At 50.1% G+C, this 23,963-nt stretch overlaps 1 protein-coding gene across 1 annotated transcript in view; it reads right to left on the reverse strand.

Moving 5' to 3' along the window:
• Positions 1-20,754: 20,754 nt before the first annotated feature.
• Positions 20,755-23,963, reverse strand: part of RAMP1 (receptor activity modifying protein 1) — a 51,021-nt gene continuing 47,812 nt past the window's right edge. The window contains exon 3 of the mRNA XM_082630502.1: positions 20,755-21,357. Coding sequence (XP_082486628.1) covers positions 21,102-21,357 — 256 coding nt within the window. The 3' untranslated portion in view covers positions 20,755-21,101. The remainder of the gene's footprint in view (positions 21,358-23,963) is intronic.

The following is a 23,963-nucleotide window of genomic DNA, read 5'->3' on the forward strand; positions in this document are numbered from 1 at the left end:
AAAATAGGAGGAAAGGAGTTGGAGACGGCAGGGTTAGAAAATGCTTCAAAGGAATTTTCTATAACAGATAATGGAGAAATGGGGTAACAGGAGGGAGATGTGGGCGTGTCCAAGGAGGGTTCATTAAGGGTGGGAGGTTTTGTAGTTTATTTGTAGGCTATCAGTAGGAATCAAAGAGGGAAACATTGAGGATGCCAGAGAGAGGTACAGGATCATTGCTTATGGGATGTCCTTGACAGGAGAGGGTGGGGCTTTAAGCAGAAAGCCACAGTGACAGGGAAGGCAGGGCACGTGGATGGTCCCTGCTGTGCGTCAGTCACTAGGAAGCCAGGTCATCAGCTGAGAGTGAGGGGGGGAATGTGGGGAGCGTGGGGAGGAGCAGGGCTGAAGAATTCAAGAGCACCCGAGAGAGGGCTGGTCCCTCCTCTGTAGCCCTGGGAGGCACAAAGGGCCCTTCTTGGGGTCACGGGTTTGTAAGACTAGACATGTGCTGAGACAGACATTTTTGAGCACAAAATTCATTTCTTCTCTAAGGCTGGAGCCCAGGGAATTGAGTCTCCTGGCCCTTCACCTTCCTGAAATGAACCCCAGCGGCAGGGGCCGGGCTTCCCAATAGCCGCCCTGCCCGGCCTCTGCCAGGTGCCCTGAAAGCAGGGAGGTTCTTGATCTTTGCCACTCCCAAGTTCTCTAGGGGAGTCCCCCGCTTTCTTCCTCAGAAGTAGAGGCAAGAGTGGTTGGAGGCCTAGGGTTGGGTGGGCCTGCAGACCCGGGAGGGGGCACAGTGCCCAAGCCTGGGGGGAGGAAACCTGTGGGGGAGGGACACAGTGGGGGCAGTGCCCTTGGCCAGCAGCTCCCCTGTCCCGGGTCAAAGGTGAACACACGAAAGCTACGGAAGGGGACTTCCCTGGCAGTCCAGTGGTTAAGACTCTGCGCTTCCAGTGCAGGGGGCACAGGTTTGATCCCTGGTTGGAGAACTAAGATCCCGCATGGCGTAGCCAAAAAAAAAAAAAAAAAAAAAAAAAAAAAGCTATGGAGGAACAGGACTCCAGGTGAGCAAAGTCAAAATAAAAATTTTGCTTGGGAAACTGAGGGCCAGGTTTGGGTCGCTTTGTTTTGGGAGGGGGATCGCTTTTTTACTGAGCCTGTTATTTGGCATCACATATGTTAAAAAAAAAAGTTAAAGCTGGCAGAAATCATTGCACCAGGGAGTGCGAAGCAGGCGCTATTAATCCATGGAAATAAAGGTGTCCCGCCTGATTTTCCACCCATTAGTGGTGGGTTATGTGTAGTTCTAGCGGCCGACGTTCATGCAGGTTGGAGAGATTCATGTCAGCGTTAACCAGTCACCGCAGGATGGGGGCAACCCAGGGGCACTGCTCACACAGGTCCAGGTGAGGGGTTTGCGCTCATAATGCACAGGTATTGGTGTCCCGCAGGTGGAACCAGGCTCTGTGCCAGACAGACCTTGCCATCCCACCCTTCCCTTGACAAGGGTCTAAGCCTCTTCAAGCCACAGTTTTTCATCTTTCCATCTGTAAATTGGTATTTATAATTGTACCTGTCTTAGAAGACCATTAGGAGAAATATGTAAAACATGGTAAGTGCTCAATAAATGGGTGGCATTGTCGTGAATTATAAGAATTAAGGATGACACAAGAAAAAGGACTGCTGTCCTGAAATTCTGCACCTTGTATGTTTATTGTTAATTGAAAAGCAGTCTTGGGCCGTGCCAAACGTCTGGGAATAATTTAACAACCTGAGGTTTTATATCATAATATCAATGTCATAGCATGTAATTGCGACATTGCAACTGAGATGTATTGTGGCAGTGGGCCGTCCCCACCCATGTGACAGCTGTGACAACCATTGCTCTGGAAGGATCAGGATTTTCATTGGAGACTCCAACTCAATTTGATGCTCCATTTCTAGAGACCCACCCAGCAGTGGGAGAAAATAAACAAACACTCAGAAGCTGTGAGTTTTGGACTGCCTTGGGTAAAAACAGTCAAAAATTCCAGAGAAAATATTTCAAGCTTTCTGGATGTGTTTGGGGAATAGAAAAGTCAAGGACTAGCTAGGAAAGAGGGTGTAGTGTAAAGTAAACTCAGCTGTACAGACATATGGTCCATTGGTGGAACTGGAGTCAGACCATATATTACTCCTCAGAGAGGTAAGGCTCTGAAAAAGCCTCTCATCTGCAGGTGTGATTCCGGGCTGCCAGGGAAAGTTGTGCAGGTGTGCACTGCACAACTCAGGGCCACCATTAATATCACACATAATCTTACTTGGCAAAAGTTTTGGCTAGGATGCAGCCTTTTGATCTTACTGTGCTAAATGCCTTTCTCAGCAAGCCACTGTGAACCTGAGAGCCTGCCAGGGCACAAACACTGCAAGGCTCCCCTGACCCTTGCAGTGTGGCATCCCAGAACTCTTCCCCAAGCGCCCTCCCAGAGGCAGCTCCAAAATCTCCTTGTGGGGAGTGTGGCAGACAGACCCTAGGGTGGCCCCAAGTTCATGCCTTGTAATGCATAATCCCCTCCTCCCCTTGAGGGTGGGTGGAACTGGTGACTTGCTTATAACCCATAGAATATGGGGAAGGTGATGATGTGTCACCCCCATGACTATGTTACGATGTAGTTGTGTAAGACTGTCTTACTAGCACACACTAGAGAGTCTCCTTGCTGGCTTGATAAAGTAAGGAGAGACATATTCTGGAAGTTCACTTAGCAAGGAACCTAGCAAGGACCTGACGGGGGCGGGGGACCTCCAGTCGACAGCCAGCAAAATGCAGCACCCTCAGTCACTCAGCCAAAAGAAGACGAATTCTGCCAACAACCTGAATGCACTTGGAAGCAGGTCCTTCCCCAGTTAGGCCTCCAGATGAGAACGCAGCCTGGCCAACACCTGTGTTATAGGCTTGTGAGATGCTGCAGTCTCCGAGGACCCAGTGAGGCCATGCTTGGACTATGACCAGATAAGAATCATCTGTTGTTCGCAGTGCTGAGTTTGTGGTGCTTTGTTACACAGCAATAGGTAGCTGATGCAGAGGGTCTTGGGAATACAGTTCAGTTGGAATTGGAAAATAGGTGAAAGACATAGGGAAGAAATTTGTCTTCAGGTGGTGAACATGCTATTTTGTGTTAAATTATGTGTTCATTTGGGGTGACATGGGAGTGCAGATGGAATCATGGTAGCTAAAGTCCCTACGGGCCACCCTGGGACTCAGAACTGGGCCCAGGAACCTGGAGGAGGGGGAGGCAGGACTGGAACCTGGCTTGTTGAAAGGATGTTTGCTTGGAGCATTCTTGTACCATTAACTGGTGTGAAAAGGGTTGTTGGTATCATTTTTAACCTTTGGACCCCGTTTGGTTTGGTTAGATTTTAAAAGTTATAATGTTACACATGAAATATTATGTAATACATGAACCTATAATATTCTAACAGTTTAAGAGGGTACACAAGTTCCCTTCCTAACTCGGTCCCCAGTAACTGTCCCCCAAAGGCAACCACTGTTAAGTTTCCAGTTTGACCTTCTAGACATTTTCAGTGCACAAATGGGATCATATTGTTATGCTCTTTTCACTCATCAGTATTCACGCATCTGCCCTGTTCTTTGTAGTGGCTACATGGTTGTCCGTCGTATGGGTGGATGTGTGTTTACTGTGTCGGCCCTCCCTGGCAAAACACTCAAGATCCTCCAGAACAAGCCACAGTTCAAGGTCAAGGTGATCTCAATTCACACACAAAGTCATCTACTCTCGCCTGAGGAAGGGGAGACAAAAACCTCAGCCACAGCTCCGGCTCAGCCAACCCCAAGTTCACCCCACTCCAGACCCTGTGAGGCTCCTGCGGCCAGGCTGCCCCCGAGAAGAATTTTGGGAGCAGCTTTGAGGGTTTGTAACCAAAGGCTGATGCTAGTGGTTTTCTCAAAGCATAGAAAGAGGTGGCGCCAGAGCTAATTCTCTCCATCCTAAAGAGAGATCTGCTTGCTACTTGCAAACAATGGACCGCCCTATTCTTCCCGCCCATCTCCCAGCACCCCACTGCCAAACACACACACACACACACACGTACGTCCAGCCCCTTCCCTGCTCCAGGTGTGGGGTGCACCTGTAACCACGGAGGCCCCCTCCGGCCCACCCCAGGAGAGCCAGAGAAGGCCTTGATAGCATCCGCCGTGAGGTCTGTGTTCTTCAAGTTGCAGCTGTATATTTAGAGCCTGTAGCCCTGTGGGTTTGGGGCCCTGGTGTCCCTGGGCATCCCTCCTAAGTAGAGCCCAGGTGGATTCAAGTGATCCAGGCCGCCAGGCCATCATGGGCTGAGCTCCAAGTGCAGCTCCAGGAACCAGGACCCATCCTTTTCCTGGGGATGGTGCCACCTGCAGATTCTCAGAACAAAGACTCCATCAAGCATTGACTGGGGTCTCAGCAGCCATGAGGTTGGCCAGTGTGATGTGACGTCCTGCCCAGCATGCTTGACTTGCCCAAGAAAGAGGGGCAGGTTTGCAGAACTGCTCCATCAGCTTTCTCAGTGCCTCTCTAAGACCTTTAATATTTAAGTCATTCTCTTGACCCACCTCCACTGTCATTTTTGCATCACATTAATTAATTAATTTTAAATTTTTGGCCGTGTTGGGTCTTCCTTTTTGCATGCGGGCGTTCTCTAGTTGCGGCGAGCGGGGGCTGCTCTTCGTTGCGGTGCACGGGCTTCTCATTGCGGTGGCTTCTCTTGTTGCAGAGCACAGGCTCTAGGCGTGCAGGCTTCAGTAGCTGTGGCACGCGGGCTCAGTAGCTGTGGCTCGTGGGCTCTAGAACGCAGGCTCAGTAGTTGTGGCTCATGAGCTTAGTTGCTCCGTGGCATGTGGGATCTTCCTGGACCAGGGCTTGAACCCGTGTCCCCTGCATGGGCAGGCAGATTCTTAACCACTGCACCACCTGGGGAGTCCCTTTGCATCATTTTTAATTGCAGTGTTGGATATTTGCACTCAACAATCTACAGGGACACTGACTCACAAAGACTGGTGGCAGAGGGACAGCCACAGTTTTTGTCTTTTTAAAAATAAATGTTTTTATTTCAGGATAGATTTAGATTTACAGAACAGCTGCAGAGAGTGCAGAGTTCCCACACAGCCCACACCGTCAGTCCTGTTATTAACATCTTACATCAGCAATGGTACATTTGCAACAATCAGTGAGCCAGTATGGACACACATCATTATTAACTAAAGTTTATACTTTATTCAGATTTCCTTGGTTTTCCCCTAAAGTCCTTTTTATATTCTAGATCCCACCTAGGACACTACATGACATGTTGTTGTCATGTCTCCTAAGGCTCTTTTTGGCTGTAACGGTTTTTTCAGTTTTTGATGATCTAGACAGGTTTGGTCACATAGTCCCTCAGTTTGAATTTGTTTGATGTTTTTTTTCATGATTAGATGGAGCTTATCATTTTGGGGGAGGAAAACCAAGGAGGTGAAGCACATTATATTAAGAATACTATGATCAACATGAGTCACCGCTGATGATGTGAACTGTCACCAGCCAGCTCAGCGTGTGTCTGCCAGGATTCTCTACTGTAAGGTTACTTTTATTTTACCATTAGTTGTGGTTTTTTTTGGCAATTAAAAAAATTGAGATATAATTCACTTAACATAAAACTCACCATTTTAGGACTTCCCTGGTGGCGCAGTGGTTAAGAATCCGCCTGCCAATGCAGGGGACACAGGTTCGAACCCTGGCCCGGGAAGATCCCACATGCTGCGGGACAACTAAGCCCATGCACCACAACTACTGAGCCTGCAGTCTAGAGCCCACAAGCCACAACTACTGAGCCCGTGTGGCACAACTACTGAAGCCCACGTGCCTAGAGCCCGTGCTCCGCAACAAGAGAAGCCACCACAATGAGAAGCCTGCGCACCACAACGAAGAGTAGCCCCCGCTCGCCGCAATTAGAAAAAGTCCGTGCACACCAACGAAGACCCAATGCAGCCAAAAATAAATAAATAAATTTTAAAAAGAAACAAAAACTCACCATTTTAAAGTATCCAATTCAGTTGCTTTTAATATATTGCCAATTTTGTGCAGACATCACCACTGTCTAATTCTAGAACATTTTCATTATTACCAAAAGAAACCCATACCTATTAACAGTCACTCCCCATTCCCCTCTAGCCAGCCCCTGGCAACCACTAATCCACTTTCTGTCTCTATGGATTTGCCTTTTCTGAACATTTCATATAAATTGAATCATACAATATGCGGCCATTTATGTCTGGCTTCTTTCACTTGGTACGTTTTCAAGATTCAGCTGTGTTGTAGCATGTGTCAATTCTTCATTCCTTTTATGGATTAATATATTCCATTGTATGGACAGACCACATTTGTTTATCCATTTATACTTGATGAACATTTGGGTTGTTTTCACTTTTTTTTTTTTTTTTTGCGGTACGCGGGCCTCTCACTGTTGTGGCCTCTCTCGTTGCGGGGCACAGGATTTGGACGCGCAGGCTCAGCGGCCATGGCTCACGGACCCAGCCACTCCGCAACATGTGGGATCTTCCTGGACCGGGGCACGAACCCGTGTCCCCTGCATCGGCAGGCGGACTCCCAACCACTGCGCCACCAGGGAAGCCCTGTTTTCACTTTTTGCCTGTTACAAATAATGCTGCTATGAACATTCACATACAAGTTCTTTTTTCAATTATTGAATCTGTTTTTATCGAAGTATAGTTGATTTACATCATGCTAATTTCAGGTGTACAGCACAGTGATTCAGATATATATGTGTATACTCAATATTTTGTAATATAGCTTATTACAAAATATTGAGTATAGTTTCTTGTGCTATACAGTAGGTCCTTGTTGTTTATCTATTTTATATATAGTAGTGTGTATATATTCATTCCAGACTCCTAATTTATCCCTCCCTGCCTTCCCCTTTGGTAACCATAAGTTTGTTTTTTATGTTTGTGGGTCTATTTCTGCTTTGTTAATAAGTTCATTTGTATCTCTTTTTTTCGATTCCACATATAAGCAATATCATATGATATTTGTCTTTCTCTTTCTGACTTACTTCACTTAGTATGACAATCTCTAGGTCCATCCATATTGCTGCAAATGGCATTACTTCATTCTTCTTTATGGCTGAGTAATATTCCATTGTATATAGGATATATGTTTTCAATTCTCTTAAATATATACCTCAAAGTGGAATTGCTGAATTAAATGGTGAACTGTCATATTGGATATTATGACTCAAAATTTTGCCAACATGATGTACAAAAAATAGTATCATTATTGTTTGAATAATGCATTCCCTGATCCCCTTGAGGAATTATTGCTTGAATTTGCATTTCCCTGATCCCCTTGAGGAAGGGCATCTTTTCATATACTTATCATACATTTGTCACATACCTTTTCATACATTTACTCATATATTTCCATTTTCTTTCTCTGCATTCCTCATGCTCTGTAAACCATTCCAGGGCACAGAATAACATGGTAACACAAATCTGATCACAACACACAAAATCATGACAAAAGGATTCCCCAGAAAAAAACTACAGACGCACTTAAGAATATACATGCAAGAACGCTAAAGAAAACAGAGGCATTTTGTGCATTAAATATGTTCCTGAAAATGTGTATATAGTCAAGTTGTGCAATCAGAGTGCTATTGTGGAGTGAAATCATCTGGAAATGGGTAAAGGACCTGGGAGGTAATTTGCTCCAGAAGACTCCCATGGGCAGTATCCAAGAAAAGGCTGGCCTCGAGGTAACCAGATATGCACAACACAAAAAGCAGTCTATGCGAGTAGAGACTCAGGCGCTGGTGGGTGGGTGATGCAAACGTTCAAAATGGATCTAGCGATATTCACAGAAAGCTTGAATCCACTTGCTCCCCAAATTCTATTTCTAAACACTTGTTTTAAGGAATAGAATAAGGACATGCACATCCGAGCATTATTTTTACACAGCAATAAGCAAAACAGACAAACCCCGTCTTTAGAAATTTATAAAGACTGTGTAGTCATTTTGTTAAATGACGTTTTAAAAATTTAAAACGTCATTTACAAAACTGTATGGGCCCATTTTATTGTTTGTTTGTTTTTTTGGTTTATCTATCATCCATGTACTACCTAAGTACAAATTAAAGTTTGGAAGACTGTATGCCAAAACGTGTGTTAGAATTACCTGAATGGTAAGAATGAAGGCTTTTTATTTGCTTATTTTATTTTGTTTCTACAATGTACAGGTTACTTCTATTGATATAATAAAAGTTACTTATTATTGGGAAGACAATAGAAATAGAGGGAAACTGCTAATACGTTAAACGCCTGACAATGCAGGATTGGCTGATGAGGTTGCAATTCACTGTTATTATCGATAATTACAGTGAGTTAATTCAATAAGTACTTTTTGAGTGCCAACCGTGTGCAGGGCACTGCTTTAAACACTGGGAAGTTCTTTAGCTGTTCTGCGCTGTACATGTGACTAAGCCCTTAGTGAAAAAGATAAGGGACTGGAGAAAGAGAGAGAAGTAAAGACGGGTCCTGGGCTGGGCAGGTGGCAGGCGCTGCTGCTCAGCTGACAGGTCGCCTCCTGCCTTGGGTCTCCCCCGCCCCGCCCCACGCCAGCCGCGGCCTCCGACTCGCGAGCGCCCCTAGCGGAGGGCCGAACACCTGGTGCAGGGTTTCTTACCTTGTCGGCTAAGCCAGGCAACGCCAGGCAGGCACTGCCTGAACTGCACCCCAGTTTTCTTTCCAGAGTCCCCCGACCTCCACGGAGCCAAGTCAGGACCCAGCCAGTGGCAGCCAGGTGTCCCCCAGGCTGATAAACGGGCAGAAAAGGCATCCGGGCACAGGCCGCGTCTGAGTGGGTGCCTCTCCAGCCTGTTTCCTGATCCGTAAAATCATTTCCAGCTGTACATGACCTTCTACAGGGCCAGGACTTGAAAACCAGAAAGCAGTTATCTTTTTAAAATCACAAGGAAGGAAACTATGAACTAAGAAAGTCCCTCATCCAAACCCATCAACAGAAAATCACTGTTCTATTGGTACCAGTTTTGGAAAAAAAAATTTTTTAATTGAAAATTGGGGATTGAGAAGAAAGAACAGTGATGGAAAGGAATGTTCCCATTGGCAACCTTGGGTTTGGGTTGGGGGCTGGGGGCCTATTAGGATGTGGAGGCTGAACAAGGCAGCAGGAGGCCCGGGGCGGGGTGTCTGCTTGGCCCCTTACTCCTGGGACAGGGGACTGAGCCCTACTCCTGGGCTACACAAACATTCCTCCCTCAGACACGCCACCTTATGTCCCCAAAGTTTAAGCACAGCTTGTTCTGGTTGGGGGGCAAGCTGTCATCCTTCCTGGGGGCACAGGAGGCTGAGAGGCAGGAAGACTTATTAACACCCTCTCCTTTCCATAAGCTCTGGGGAGAGGCGGGGTGGAAGGACCAAGAGGCCTCCCAGTTCCTTCCCCCAGGCAAGACGGAGAGCCTTCCTCCAACCTGGTGGGCCCTGGAGAACCAGAGCACCTCGTGGGGCTGCAGGGGATGGATGGGGCCTCCCCAAGGTGGTCTCCATCCCACGGTTTCCCAAAGGATCAGTCGTGAGGCTGCTGTGTGGGGACAGAGGAGGGCCAGGAGGGCTTGGGGAGGAAGGAGCACGAGTCCTGCAGAGGGGGGCCCACTTGTACTCGAGCCACCTGGAGTCGCAAACACCCAGTTGTGACCCACCTCTCCCTGTCGCCCTCTTGGAACCCTCAGTTCCTGACTGTTCTCCACTCTCCTGAACCAAGGGAGGTGGCACAGGTGAGAGAACCGGGGGTCTGGGGGCCAGAAGGCTCCAGCTTCAAACCTCGGCCCCAGCACCCACGGTCAGGGACAGCTGGGCGTGTGTTGTCACCTCTCTGTGCCTCAGTCTCCTTATCTGCAAAATGGGCCTAACTTCCCAGTCCGATGAAGGCTAGAAGAGCAGAGATAAGTCAAGAGCATCCTTCACCGTGGTGCTTCTCCCCGGCCTGGCCTGCTGTAGGTGGCTGGCTGGCATCTCTCACCCTCACCCTCGGGAAGTAGGCCCAGGCTGCCCTCGCCCGCCCTCCTTCCCCGCAGCTCACAGCAGGCTGATTCTGCAGGCATCTCTTTAACATTCTCTAACAGTCTTCCTCTTTTCCCTGCTCTCCTGAAGGTTGACCTGGTTAACTCAAGAAAAACATCTGTACTTTTTCTTCCTCTCTCCTTAGCCCTTCATTTCTTTGTTCAATTTCTGGGCCCAAAAAAGAAAAAAAAAAAAAGGAAGAAAAATTATTGTGCAGAAACGCCAGCATCAGGCAAGAGGAGAACTGCCCCTTTTTCAAAAAAAGACAAGATGAAAAGTCTATGTTGCCAAACTGCCAATGCCCTCAAATGCACCATCTCTGGGAGCCTCTTAGGAATCACCACCGAGATCTTCCCCTGCCCCTGAAGCCTTGCTCTCTCCCAGAAGGAATGTGTAATGCATCTTAAAGCAGGTTTTTTATTTGATCTTGTGATATTTCTATAGCAATCACCTTGCTACAATGCTGTTTTCTGCTAATTTTCATGGTGAATTACAGCCCTTTAGTTCTGTTGCAGCTTAAATTGGCTGCTGTAGGCCAAATGGAAAAGCTGACCGCCACCTGAGTGGCAGTTCCATGGCTGGGGAAGGTGGGCCCTTGTTAGGGCTGAGTTGTGTCCCCCTCACCCCCAGTTCATGTGTTGAAGTCCTAACTCCCAGTTTTTCAGAATGTGAGTATATTTGGAGATAGGGTCTTTATTTATTTATTTTTTTATTTTTCATTTATTTATTTGGTTGTGCCGGGTCTTAGTTGCGGCAGGTGGGCTCCTTAGTTGTGGCATATGGGATCTAGTTCCCTGACCAGGGATCGAACCCAGGCCCCCTGCATTGGGAGTGCAGAGCCTTAGCTACTGTGCCACCAGGGAAGTCCAAGAGATAGGATCTTTTTTTTTTTTAATACATTTATTGATTTTTGGCTGCATCGGGTTTTCATTGCTGCATGCGGGCTTTCTCTAGTTGCGGCAAGTGGGAGCTACTCTTCATTGCGGTGCATGGGCTTCTCATTGCGGTGGCTTCTCTTGTTGCGGAGCAATGGCTCTAGGCGCATGGGCTTCAGCAGTTGCAGCACACAGTCTCAGTAGTTGTGGCTTGTGGGCTCTAGAGTGCAGGCTCAGTAGTTGTGGCGCATGGGCTTAGTTGCTCCGTGGCATGTGGGATCTCCCCAGACCAGGGCTCGAACCTGTGACCCCTACATTGGCAGGCGGATTCTTAACCACTGCGCCACCAGGGAAGTCCCCGGAGATGAGGTCTTTAAAGAGGTAATAAGGTGAAAAGAGGTCACTGGGGTAGGCCCTAATCCCATATCCCATATGACTGGTGTCCTCATAAGAAGAGGGGGTTAGGACACAGAGATGCACAGAGGGACGACCATGTGAAGATACAGGGGCAAGGTGGCTGTCTACAAGCCAAGGAGGGAGGCCTCACAAGAAACCAACCCCGATGACACCTTGATCTTGGATTTCCAGCCTCCAGAACTGTGAGAAAATAAATTTCTGTTGTTTAAGCGGCCCAATCTGTGGTACTTTGCTACAGCAGCCCGAGCTGACTAACACAGCTCTGCCTGCACCGAATGGGATGGACCCCAGGAGTGGGAGAGAATCCCCAAATGTCACCACTTGAATTATCATGATTCTTGTCCCTTTACACACCTCCGGCCCTCTGTGCAGTGGGGCTGGAACCACACTGAGAGACAGAAATGGATACCCAGGCACGTGCATTCACACACCCCCGCAGCCATCAGGCCCCAGATCCTTCGTGAAAATGCATCACTATGGCCAAGTGAAAGAGGGTTTATGCTGTGCTGGGCACAGTGTCAGGGGTTTTCTACAGCGACGCCCCAAAGCACCTGTGGCCATCCCTTTACAGGTGAGGAAACTGAGGACCGTTTTTACTGTGCAGAGCTGGGATTCAATTCGATCGCAGGCAGTTCGGTGCCGTCGCCTCTATACTACCAGTTTTTTCTTTCTTACTGTGGACTGTTTCTCGTAAGGAGAAGGTGCTAGGGTGAGAGGCTGAGTAGCCTCTTGGTGTGACCTTGGGGAGCCTGGGCAGGTGTTGGGATGTAGGTGCCATCATGATAATGGGCTGCACTGACCTGCAGGCACCCCTGCCTGTCTCCACCCCCACTCAGAAAACAGTCAGGGAGCCATCTGCCCAGCCTCCTGTGAGCGTGTCTGTTGGGAGGAGGGCCCAACGCAGGGAAGGAGCTCCTCAGTAGCCATCCACAGCCCAGGGATTGTGGCTGGGGGACGTTAGCCAGGAGGGGTGCTTTTGAGGGCCATACACAAACTATTCTTCAAGCTGCCATCAGTCTGGTGTCCTCTCTCCCTGTAGCACATTTATGAAACCAAGTAAAGATGGGCAACCTCACGGCCCATCTCAACATGTTCCTAGGGAGAAGAAACCAAAGTCAGATCCAAGTTCAACTCCAAAAATCGCCTTGAGAAATACTGCAGATCTTTCCTCAATTTGTTTTACAAGGAACCAAAGGGCAGTTACGCTCATAAAAGAGAGAAAAGTGTCTTAAAACCTCTTTCCTCTCGCTCTCTCAAAGCCCCCAGCCTACTGTTTGTTCTCCACACCCCACCTCCACCCCTACCCCACAAACATATGGATCCTCTGGCCAGGGGCCTGCTCTTTGGTGCTTAAACATAGTCCTTGGGATGGAGCTTATGACGGATGATAGGCCATCTTTTCCAAGCACGTAAACTCATCAGAGGGATGAAGAAGCTGCTCAAAGCCACACAGGTGGACAGGGGTCCAGCCAGATCCCAGCGAGCTTGAGTCTAGCCCTGGGACCCCCGACCACGGCTCTAAATGGCCTTCCATCCCAGCAATTACAGCAGGGCAGCTAGATCCAAACTGTAGTGTGTCGTTACCATTTCTGTGAGTCATATTATACCGTCTTTTCCTGGTTAGGTATGGCCTGGGGACACACACTCTCTCACACACACAATCATACACGTACCCCAAATTGAGATCATCTCGTTTCCTTGTTTTGTAATCGGCCCTTTCCAATCAACTCTATACTGTGAGAAACATTTCCCATGTACTTAATTTTTAAAGTTTTTCACCATCATCTGCATTTAATCTACTTGAACAGCCATCTAGTGCGGGCACTCAGGACATTTCCACTCACTCTCATATAAATAACCCTGGGGGCAGGTCATTCCACACAAGTCCTTTAGCACGTCTCTAATTATGACCTTGGAATACATTCCTAGGAAGGAAATTACTGGGAAGAAACATTTCAAGACTTTTGGTACATATATCTAATTTGTCCTCCACGAAGACTGTACTGATTTTCATATTTGATGCACAAGAGGGAATTTCATCTCCAGGAGACTCAGGGTTTTTCTCCAGAGGGAATGCCATGTGTCCAGCCTGAGGCTCACTCTACATTCTGCTGGATCTTAGTTCTCTTGGCTCCAGGCTGTTGCACTCTCCTGAGCTGCCATCTCCATCAGGGATGTCCTTTCTGTGAAGATGATCTCAGTTCAGAGCTGCTTCTTGGCTTGCAGGAAGCCCTGTCTCCAGAGCAATTGTATTCCAGGGAGCTCATTAATGTGAGCAATTTGGGAACAATACATACCTGGCCAAGTCCACTTCCCAAATCCTTTCCTTTTGTTTTTTTGGGTTCTTTGACTTCCAACCAAGTATTTTCTGGGGATTTCCATGACAAAGCTCTGGAGAAGGGGCCATTTACCTAGCTTGGGACACAAATAAAGCTAGTTCATCTTATTTTTCAAATTAAAACTGTCCTCAGCTTCCCTGGCCAGCTTAGCGGAAATCCCTGTTGGCCTGTCAGGGAAGCCAAAGAAGGTTAGCTGCTTCCATGCAGCCCTCCAGGGGCCCACCTGCTCGGCTGGGCGCTCCTGGTGGGAAAACAGGAGGGTGATCGTTTGTGATGGTGTGTAATCCACCACTGTCCCTCTTTGACTTTCCAGGCAGCCCCAGGGAAAGACTCATGAGAAGAGTGCAGAACACAGGGGGGCAGAGGGAGAGCAGTGCCCGGCGTGGTGATGTCATGTGTGCACATCACCCCTTGCCTCCCCGGCTCACCCTGGGCCTGAGCAGTGCCCCTCTGTGGGGAGGGCCCACAGCTCCCGCTTTCTTCCCCGACCCCACCCCACGGCGGACCCCTGAGCAGGGGGAACCTGAGGAGCCCCACAGCTCCTGCCTGAGGTGGCCCTGGGGAGTCTGGCATCATCCCACGTGACCCTGGCAGGTGCCCATTCTGCAACAGCAGCTGCCAAGGTCGGACGCCTCACACGGCTCTTGCCCCCTGCCCGCACCTCTTCAGGGGATGGGCGACTCACAATAGCAATTCCAGGAACACTTCTCAAGGCATCTTAGAAACTCGTTTCCTGGAAAAGTCAACCATCTACTCAGTGACCCTCCAGGAGATAACGTGGGAGGGGCCCTCACAGCCCGGGGTGTGGGACGGAAGTGGTTGAGAGTGGCTTCTGCCCAGAGGACTAGGGCTGGGGGCCAGGACAGAGCTGCCAGAGGCCTCTGCTTACCTCACCCATGTGTGCACACACCCAGACATACGCACATGCACGGACACACACACACGCAAAGACACACACGCAAAGACACACACCCAGACATACGCACATGCACGGACACACACCCAGACATATGCACATGCACGGACACACACACGCAAAGACACACACCCAGACATACGCACATGCATGGACACACACACACACGCAAAGACACACACCCAGACATATGCACATGCACGGACACACACACACAAAGACACACACCCAGACATGACATACGCACGTGCACGGACACACACCCAGACATATGCACATGCACGGACACACACACGCAAAGACACACACCAAGACACATGCACTGCACGGACACACACACACGCAAAGACACACACCCAGACATATGCACATGCACGGACACACACACATGCAAAGACACACACCCAGACATACGCACATGCACGGACACACACACACGCAAAGACACACACGCATACGCACGTGCACGGACACACACACGCAAAGACACAAACGCAGACATACGCACGTGCACGGACACACACACGCAAAGACACACACCCAGACATACGCACATGCACGGACACACACACACGCAACGACACACACCCAGACATACACACATGCATGACACACACACACATGCAAAGACACACACTCAGACATACGCACATGCACAGACACACACACACGCAAAGACACACACCCAGACATATGCACATGCACGGACACACACGCAAAGACAAACACCCAGACATACGCACATGCACGGACACACACACACAAAGACACACACCCAGACATATGCACTGCACGGACACACACACATGCAAAGACACACACTCAGACATACACATGCATCGACACCCACACATACATGAAAAGACACACACCCAGACATACGCATGTGCACACATGCACACATGCAAAGACACACACACATACGTGCATGCGCAGACACACGCACATACACACATGTACACACGCATGCACGTGCACACACACACACACATGGAGTGGTCCCTGGCTCTCAAAGGCAAACCTGAAGCAGCTGTTAGAGTGGTCTGTCTATGGGAACAATGGCCTGCACCCTAGCCTTCGGGACAAGGCATATTTCTCAGGAGTTCCTGGGACACCTGGTCTCGTTCTATCACCTGATTGGTTGGGCTTTGGAAACAGCCTCTGCAGCAGGTTATTAGATGTTGTCCCCTCTCATGGCCCGGACAAAGGGGAGGACCGAGGTGGCACCAGCTCTTGAGTGTACTGGATTGAACAGTGTCCCCCACCAAATTCATGCTCACGTGGAACCTCAGCATGTGACCTTCATTGGAAATAGGGTCTTTGCAGATGTAATTAGTTAAGTTAAAATGAGGTCATGCTGGATTAGGGTGGGCCCAACCCAATGTGACTGGTGACCTTATAAGAAGGGAAGACACAAAGACACACAGACAGAAGGTGGCAAGAACTGGTGGGACGCAGCTCGGAGCTGGGGAACACCGAGGAATGCTGACATGAGCAGAGGCTGGAAGAGGTGGGAAGGACCCTCCCCTGGAGCCCTGAGAGAGAGCGTGGCCCTGACAGGACCTCGATCTCGGGACATCTAGCCTCCAGAAAACTGTGAGGGAAAACACATGTCGTTTTTAAGCCACCTAGCTTCTGATAATTTGTTAAAGGCAGGCCTAGAAAACTACAATTGTCCCTTGGTATCCTCAGGGGATGGGGTTCAGGACCCCCATACATACCAAAATCTGCAGAGGCTCAAGTCCCTTGCAACTGGCCCTCTATCTGGGGATGCAGAAGGGCTGAGTGTAATAAGAAAGTCATTTGTGTGACTAATAATAACAAACAAACTAATAATACAAAAATTCTGGTTTGGTTTATTAATTCTCATTAAGCACCTTATTCACTAGTGTTGGGTTCTTTGCCCTCAGCCCTGTGATGTGCAGACGCTTGACCACAAACTCGAACTGGACAGAAAGCCCCTGGCGAGCAGAACCTGGCCTCCATGCCAGCCAAGACTGGTGACCTGACGAGGAAGAGGGAAACCTGAATGCTCTCTGGGTCCTCCTAAAGCTTTACAGCAGAACTATTTCACTTGAAGGAAAGTTCCAGATCAGGTGCACATATACTCAAATGTACTTACAAACACACATTCCAAAGTCCAACCTAAATGTTTAAAAATTATCCACAATAGCCAAGCTGTGCAAACAACCTATATGTCCATCAAGAGATGAAGGGATAAACAAAGTGTGGTCTATCCATACAGTGGAATATTACTTGGCCTTAAAAAGGAGGGAAATCTTGTCATATGTGACAACATGGATGAATCTTGAAGACATTATGCTAAATGGGATAAGCCAGTCAAATAAAGACAAATACTGCAGAACTCTATTTACAAGAGGTACCTAAAACAGTCAAATTCATAGAATCAAAGAGTGGAATGGTGGTTGCCAAGGGCTGTGGGGAGACGGAAATGGGGAGCTGCTAATCAAGGGGCACAGAATTTCAGTGAAGCAACATCAATCAGTTCTGGAGACCTGGTGCACGGCATCACACCGACAGCGAACAAGACGCCACTGAACGCCTGAAACCCTGCTGAGAGGGTAGAGACCGCACGCCATGTGTGCATACAACAACGCAACATCTAGCGAAACTTTATCTAGCAAAAAAGATTCTGTGTCACACAGGTGGCCAACGGGCACATGAAAAGAGGCTCAATGTCGCTAATCATTAGAGAAATGCAAATCAAAACTACCTTGAGGTATCAACTCACACCCATCAGAATGGCCATCATCAAAAAATCTACAGACAACAAATGCTAGAGAGGGTGTGGAGAAAAGGGAACCCTCCTGCACTGTTGGTGGGAATGTAAATTGATACAGCCACTATGGAGAACAGTATGGAGGTTCCTTAAAAAACTAAAAATAGAATTACCATATGATCCAGCAATCCCACTACTGGGCATATACCCTGAGAAAACCATAATTCAAAAAGAGTCATGTACCAAAATGTTCATTGCAGCACTATTTACAATAGCCAGGACATGGAAGCAACCTCAATGTCCACTGACAGACGAATGGATAAAGAAGATGTGGTACACATATACAATGGAATATTACTCAGCCACAAGAAAGAATGAAATAATGCCATTTGCAGCAACATGGAGGGACCTAGATATTAGCATACTAAGTGAAATAAGTCATATAGACAAAGACAAATATCATATGATAGCACTTATATGTGGAATCTAAAAAAAATTATACAAATGAACTTATTTACAAGACGGAAACAGACTCACAGACATGGAAAGCAAACTTATGGTTACCAAAGGGGAAGGGGGGATATAAATTAGAAGTCTGGGATTAGCAGATACAAACTACTATATATAAAATAGGTAAACAACAAGGTCCTACCGTATAGCACCGAGAACTACATTCAATATCTTGTAATAACCTATAATGGAAAACAATGTGAAAAAGAATATATATGCATATTTATAACTGAATCACTTTGCTATACACCAGAAACACAACACTGTAAATCAACTATACTTCAATTAAAAAAAAAATTGTCTCTAAAGACAAGACCCAATTTTTTTGTACTTTAAAACATATTTAGAGCCTGCGCGTCCAGAGCCTGTGCTCCGCAACGGGAGAGGCCACAACAGCGAGAGGCCCGCGTATCGCAAAAAAAAAAAACAAAAAAATTTAATAAACCTGAAAGATACTTTAAAATGATCAATCACTGTTCTCTTCCATTAGCTTGGATAATTTTAAAATAATGATATTGTTTAGTGTTAGTGACACCGGCTGTAAAACGTTTTAATACTAACAGCTACCATCGAGCGTGCAGCACGTGCCTGCGCTCTGCGCTTTGCGGGGGTGGTTCCTGAGGAAGAGTCTGGCAGGCCCTCCATCACCGGGAGTGGGGCTGCCCCACGGCCCCCTGCCAGCCCTGCTACCCATCGGGCCTTTATCTGCAGGCCACACTCCACGAGGCCCTTCGCGAGAGCGGGGGGCAGGCAGGTCAAGGCAGGCCTGCTCGCCGGGGCTCCGGGCCGCGGGCTTTGGCACAGGGACCCCCATGGCTTCGCCGACCCTCCTGAGATCACATGGCATCTAGAACCTTCCCCAGCTCATAGGTGCTGTGCCAACAACCGCCTCACCAGAATCCCATGCGGGCGGAAACCTGGGGCTAAGACATTTTACTTAATTAACGCATACCCCTTCGAGGGAGACCCCATTACCCTCTACACTTTATGGACGAGGAGGTGCAGGGCACAGAGCCATGGGGGGGGCACAGTAGGAAGGCTGTCGCGTGGCTGAGCTTGGCCTTTTCTGTCGGGTTTAACACGATTAGTCTTCATAGGCTATGATGGCAGGAAATACACTTCCAAAGGTTTGAAAACAGGTACCCAATCGTTTTTCCGGAACACGCGACATTCTGACTTCATGAAATTAGGTGACAGCTTTCAGAGCAGACCTTTCAGACCAGAGCGCTCGGAAAACACATTCTTCCGATAAAACCGTCCTCTGCCTCGTAGGGACCGGCTCCCCTCAGTCCGTTTCCTTTCAAGTGAAAACCGTCATCCGGGGCTACATGTTGAAATGTGAGAAACAAGTGGCCTGCTGGCCCGCAGAAGGTTACGTTCCTTGGTCAAAACTGGAAAATCTCATTAACCTGCTGTCGGTGTTGCAGAAGTGAGAGGCCACCTTAGGAAGACCTGAGGCAGGAGACGCCTTTCCACCGAGGGAGACCCCGTCCCCGCCCCACGCACCCCGGCCAGCAAACCACGTGGGGAGGGACGGCCCGGTCCCTTAAGACGCCACAGTCGGTAAACTGACTCTGGAAGGACCCCTTGCTCAGCGCTGGGCCTTGGGCCGTGCGGCCTGGGGGCGAGGGCCTGCGGGGGTCGGGGGTCAGGGGTGGGGCGCGCCCTTTGGTGCCGAAGGGGAGGAGTCCCCGCGAATCACCGCGAGCGGCCGGACCGGCAGGAGGGAAGCAGGGGCCGCGGTTCCGAAGCGCCGCCTCCTGCAAACGCACGTGTCACAGGTCACGGGGTGATTCCCCGGAGGCCGGCGGGGCTGTCCTTCCGCGTGCGCACCGCCGCCCTGCTCTCCCGGGACGAGGCTCATCGGGACCCGCCCCGCCCCCGGTCCCGCCCCGACCGCGGCGCCCGCTGCCGGCCCCTTTCCAGGAGGAGGATCTACGCCCCCTGAGGCGTCCGCGTCCTCGGGGGGCAGCTGCTCTTGCGCCTAGTCCGCGCCGTGGGGAGGCCGAGGAGCCGGGCCAGCCCGCCCCGGGGTCCGGAGTATGGACGCGGGACGCCCCGAGCTATGGCCCGTCGTCCCTGCACGGGGCTGCCCAGGGAGATGGTCGGGGCTCTCGGGCTGGCGAGGCCCAGCCCCGGGCCCGTAGCCACTGGGGCGCCTTTGCGGTGGTCCGGCCCGTTCAGCCCCAGCGCGGATTCAGCTAATGTTGAAAAGCTCGGGGGCCATGGCCTTGGCCCTGTGTCTGGGTGGCTGTCCAGCTGGGAGGAGGGGAGACCGACGCGGAGGGCAGTGGGCCTGAGAAGGGGCAGGTCCTGGGCCGGAGGCGCCGCAGCCAGTTGGGGGCTGTAGGGACCTCAGAGGGGGGGTCTGAGCTCAGGAGACATCTGGGAGGGATGGTGCAGGGAGCTCCCTTTGGAGATCCAGAAACTTCTGGAAGCTGGAACTTGGGAAGCATGGTGAATGGGGTGCAGCAGCAGCCTGGATGGGTGCAGAGGAAATAGCTGCTGAAACCCTGGGGGACAGAATGGAGGTGGGTGCCTGGACCGGGAGCTGGCGAGGCATCTTGGGGGAGGGGCCTCAGTAAAAACTGCGCAGACCTGGCCTCCTCCTATCTGCCAGTCGCAGCCCATTGAGCCATTCTAGACAGAGTGGCAGGGAAGGGGCCGGGGCCTCAGAATCCCGGGGAGCAGCTTCAGCGCATGCACAGCGCTCAGCCCCCAAGGGGCCTCACCATCATCGTCCCCCATAAAGGTACCTGCGAGGGCGCCTCCTGTCAGAGAAAGACAAAATCCAAAGGGGCTAGAGTGTCTCCCATCCGTCTACTCCCGAGGGTCCACATCCAGAAAGAATGACGCTTCCCAAGTTCAAGGACATCCTTTAATCACAAACTACTCATCCATGATCGAGCCAGGGGGTGGTTCATAAACACCTTGGGAGACAGCTCAGAACCCTCCCCAGAAACGCTGACGGCTACGCCCCGCTCCCTCCCAGCACCTGGGCTGCCCTTGCTAGGGTGGCTTCTAGGTCAATGTCTGTGCCGCGACCACGCCAGGATCCTGCTGTGAGCTCTTCTTGCGTAGAAGAAGAGGGGACCGGGGGTCTGCTCTGCTGCTGGAGTCCCAGAAGCCTTGGCCAGGCTCGGACCCCACGCCCACCCTCTGGCCTGCACCGCAGCCTCCCCCTCCCCCGCTGGGCGTGGGAGCCCGCAGCCTACACGATGCCCTCCAGGTGCCTGCTCCTCCAGACCACCAGTGCCGTCAGGAGCAGGGTCACCAGGATGGGCACCACGATGAAGGGGCAGAGGACGCTGCTGGGCGGGTCCTGCAAGGCCCTGCCTGAGGCCGGGCAGTTTCTGAAGTAGCGCCGGTGGATGGTGAGGAAGAACGCGTCCACCGCCGCGTTTGGCCAGAAGCGGTCCAGCTTTTGCGCCACTTGCCTGGTGCAGTCCGAGAGCTCTTCGTAGCTCCTGCAGATGGAGAAGCAGGTCGTCAGTCCCTGGTGGGTAGGGGATCAAGGTGGGACTCCAGCCAGGGGCTCCCCACCCCACTCCCCACTGGGGCGAGCTCCCCCAAAGTCCAGGCCCTGAGGCGGTGGCCCTGGCTTGAGAGACACAGGTCCTGCGCGGGTCCTGTGCGGGCTCCCTAGATGTCCTGCACGTGCTCACACCCCAGAAGGCAAGCTGGGGCTAAGGGATTCCAGGAGCTGGGATGCCACACCAAGGGCAAACGAGAAGGCGGACCAGCCAGGCGTCTTCAGAAGGCAGCCTGGGAGAGTGAGCCCTCAGGGGTGGGCAGATCTGCAGCCTCTTGAGCCCCTTGCTGTCTGCATCCCCCCGAGCAGACGCCCCCCAGCCTGAAAGCCCCCCAGGTGTCCACAGGACTCACTGTGAGGCCTCCCATGCCTCCCTTGACCTCCCACCCCTCATCTTCCCACGCTTGCTGAGGAGTTTCCCACAGCACTGTCACCCTCCACTGTGGCGGGTGACAGATTTATTTTGCTTATTGAGTGTAAACGCCACGAGGTCAGGGATTTGGTCTGTTTTGTTCACCTCCGTAATCCCAGTACCCAGAAGAGAACCTGGCACATGGCAAGAACCAGGAAATTTTTTATTAAAAAATTGTGGTAAAATATGAAGAACATAAAATTTACCATTTCAACCATTTTTACCTGTACAGTGCAGTGGCATTAAGTACATTTCCATTGTTGTGCAACCATCACCACCATCCATCTCCAGAACTATTTCATTCCCAAACAGAAACTCTGTCCCCATTGAACTCTCACCCCCATTTCTCCCTCCAGTCCCTGGCAACTCCCATCTGCCTTCTGTCTCTATGAAATCTGACTACTCCAGGCACCTCATATAAGTTGGCTCTACAATATTTGTCCTTTTGTGATTGGCTTATTTCACTAAACATAATGTCCTCCAGGTTCATCCACGTTGTAGCCTGGGTCAGAACTTCCTTCCTTTTTAAGGCTGAATAATATTCCATTGCTCGTACATACTTCATTTTGTTTATCCATTCATAGACAGACATTCAGGTTGCTTCCATGTTTTAGCTATTGTGACAGATGCTGCTGCTATGAACATGAGTGTGCAATTATCTACTCGAGTCTTGGCTTTCAATTCTTTTGGCTATATATCCAGAAGTGGAATTGCTGGATCATATCATAAGTCTGTGTTTAATTTTTTGAGTAAACTGTTTTTTTATTTAATTTTATTTATTTTTTAAAAACTTATTTATTTATTTTTGGCTGCATTAGGTCTTCGTTGCTGCCTGCGGGCTTTCTCTAGTTGCGGCGAGTGCGGGCTACTCTTTGTTGCGGTGTGTGGGCATCTCATTGTGGTGGCTTCTCTTGTTGCAGAGCACAGGCTCTAGGCGCACGGGCTTCAGTAGTTGTGGCATGTGGGCTCAGCAGTTGTGGCTTGCGGGCTCTAGGTGCACAGGCTCAGTAGTTGTGGCATACAGGCTTAGTAGTTGTGGCACGTGGTCTCAGTATTTGTGGCGCACAGGCTTAGTGCTCCACAGCAATGTGAGATCTTTCCAGACCAGGGCTCGAACCCGTGTCCCCGGCATTGACAGGTGGATTCTTAACCACTGCGCCACCAAGGAAGCCCCTGTTTTTTAAAAAATGAAGATTCAGTGTTGGGGGAAATTAAAATGTATTCAGTAGTTTCCAGAAAGTGTCACTTCTGCTCAGGATGGAGAAAGCAACACAGAGTGTTGATCCCATACGAACAACAAAAAAAGCTGAAGAAACTACAAAATCATACATTTTCTGGAGTCCATCAGAGAGCTGAGACTGCAAGGCAGCAAAGTAACCTGAGTTTCAAGGAGGAGAAAGATGCAGCTGCTGTACCAGCTACATAATAGCTGAACTGCCCAGGGTTTAGCATGGGCTGGAGGGTCGTTCTGGAATTTCTGGGGCCCCAGATGCGGTGAGCAGGGTTCCATGACTCTCTGCTCTCTCCCATGAGGCTCCAGGGGGTGCTCGTGAGAAAGGTTAGGAGCAGGCAGGGGATCGGCTGCTGTTTGGGGCCAGGCACAAACACCACACGTTTCCCAACTCTTCTCACAGAAGCAGCAACAGGCTTGGGCCCCTGGAGGATGAGCAGCTGATCTTGATGATCAGTGGCTTCAGCTGAACAGGCCTGAAGCCCTTCCTATTTTCCCAGACCCTTCTCTCCAGGAAGCAAAGCCTTGACTTGAGGGAGGGACGGCACAGCCTGTTAGCTCCAGGGCACAAGAAGGCACACTGTGCCTGGGAGAAGGATGGGTGAAAGACTCTTTTCCCTTGGGAGAGCAGCAGGAAGCCATCCTGGACCTATGAGCCTGCAAGATACCGAACTGAGGTCTCCTACCACTGGGGGAGTGGCAGGAATCTCCCACCAGGACCCCACAGATACAGGGCAGAGTCTGGCTGCCACAGGGAGGAGAAGCAGGAATCCTGAGGTCGAGGGCACGGTGGCTTTCTAAGCTGAAGCTGGACCAGGAGAGAGGGAACGCCTCCCTCTCTCCCAGTACAAACCTGGTACAGACAAGCAACAGCAATCTGCCACAGGGAGGTGGAGAG

The sequence above is a fragment of the Mesoplodon mirus genome (genome assembly GCF_964341445.2).
Source record: "Mesoplodon mirus genome assembly, chromosome: 8".
Classification (NCBI taxonomy): Eukaryota; Metazoa; Chordata; class Mammalia; order Artiodactyla; family Ziphiidae; genus Mesoplodon; species Mesoplodon mirus.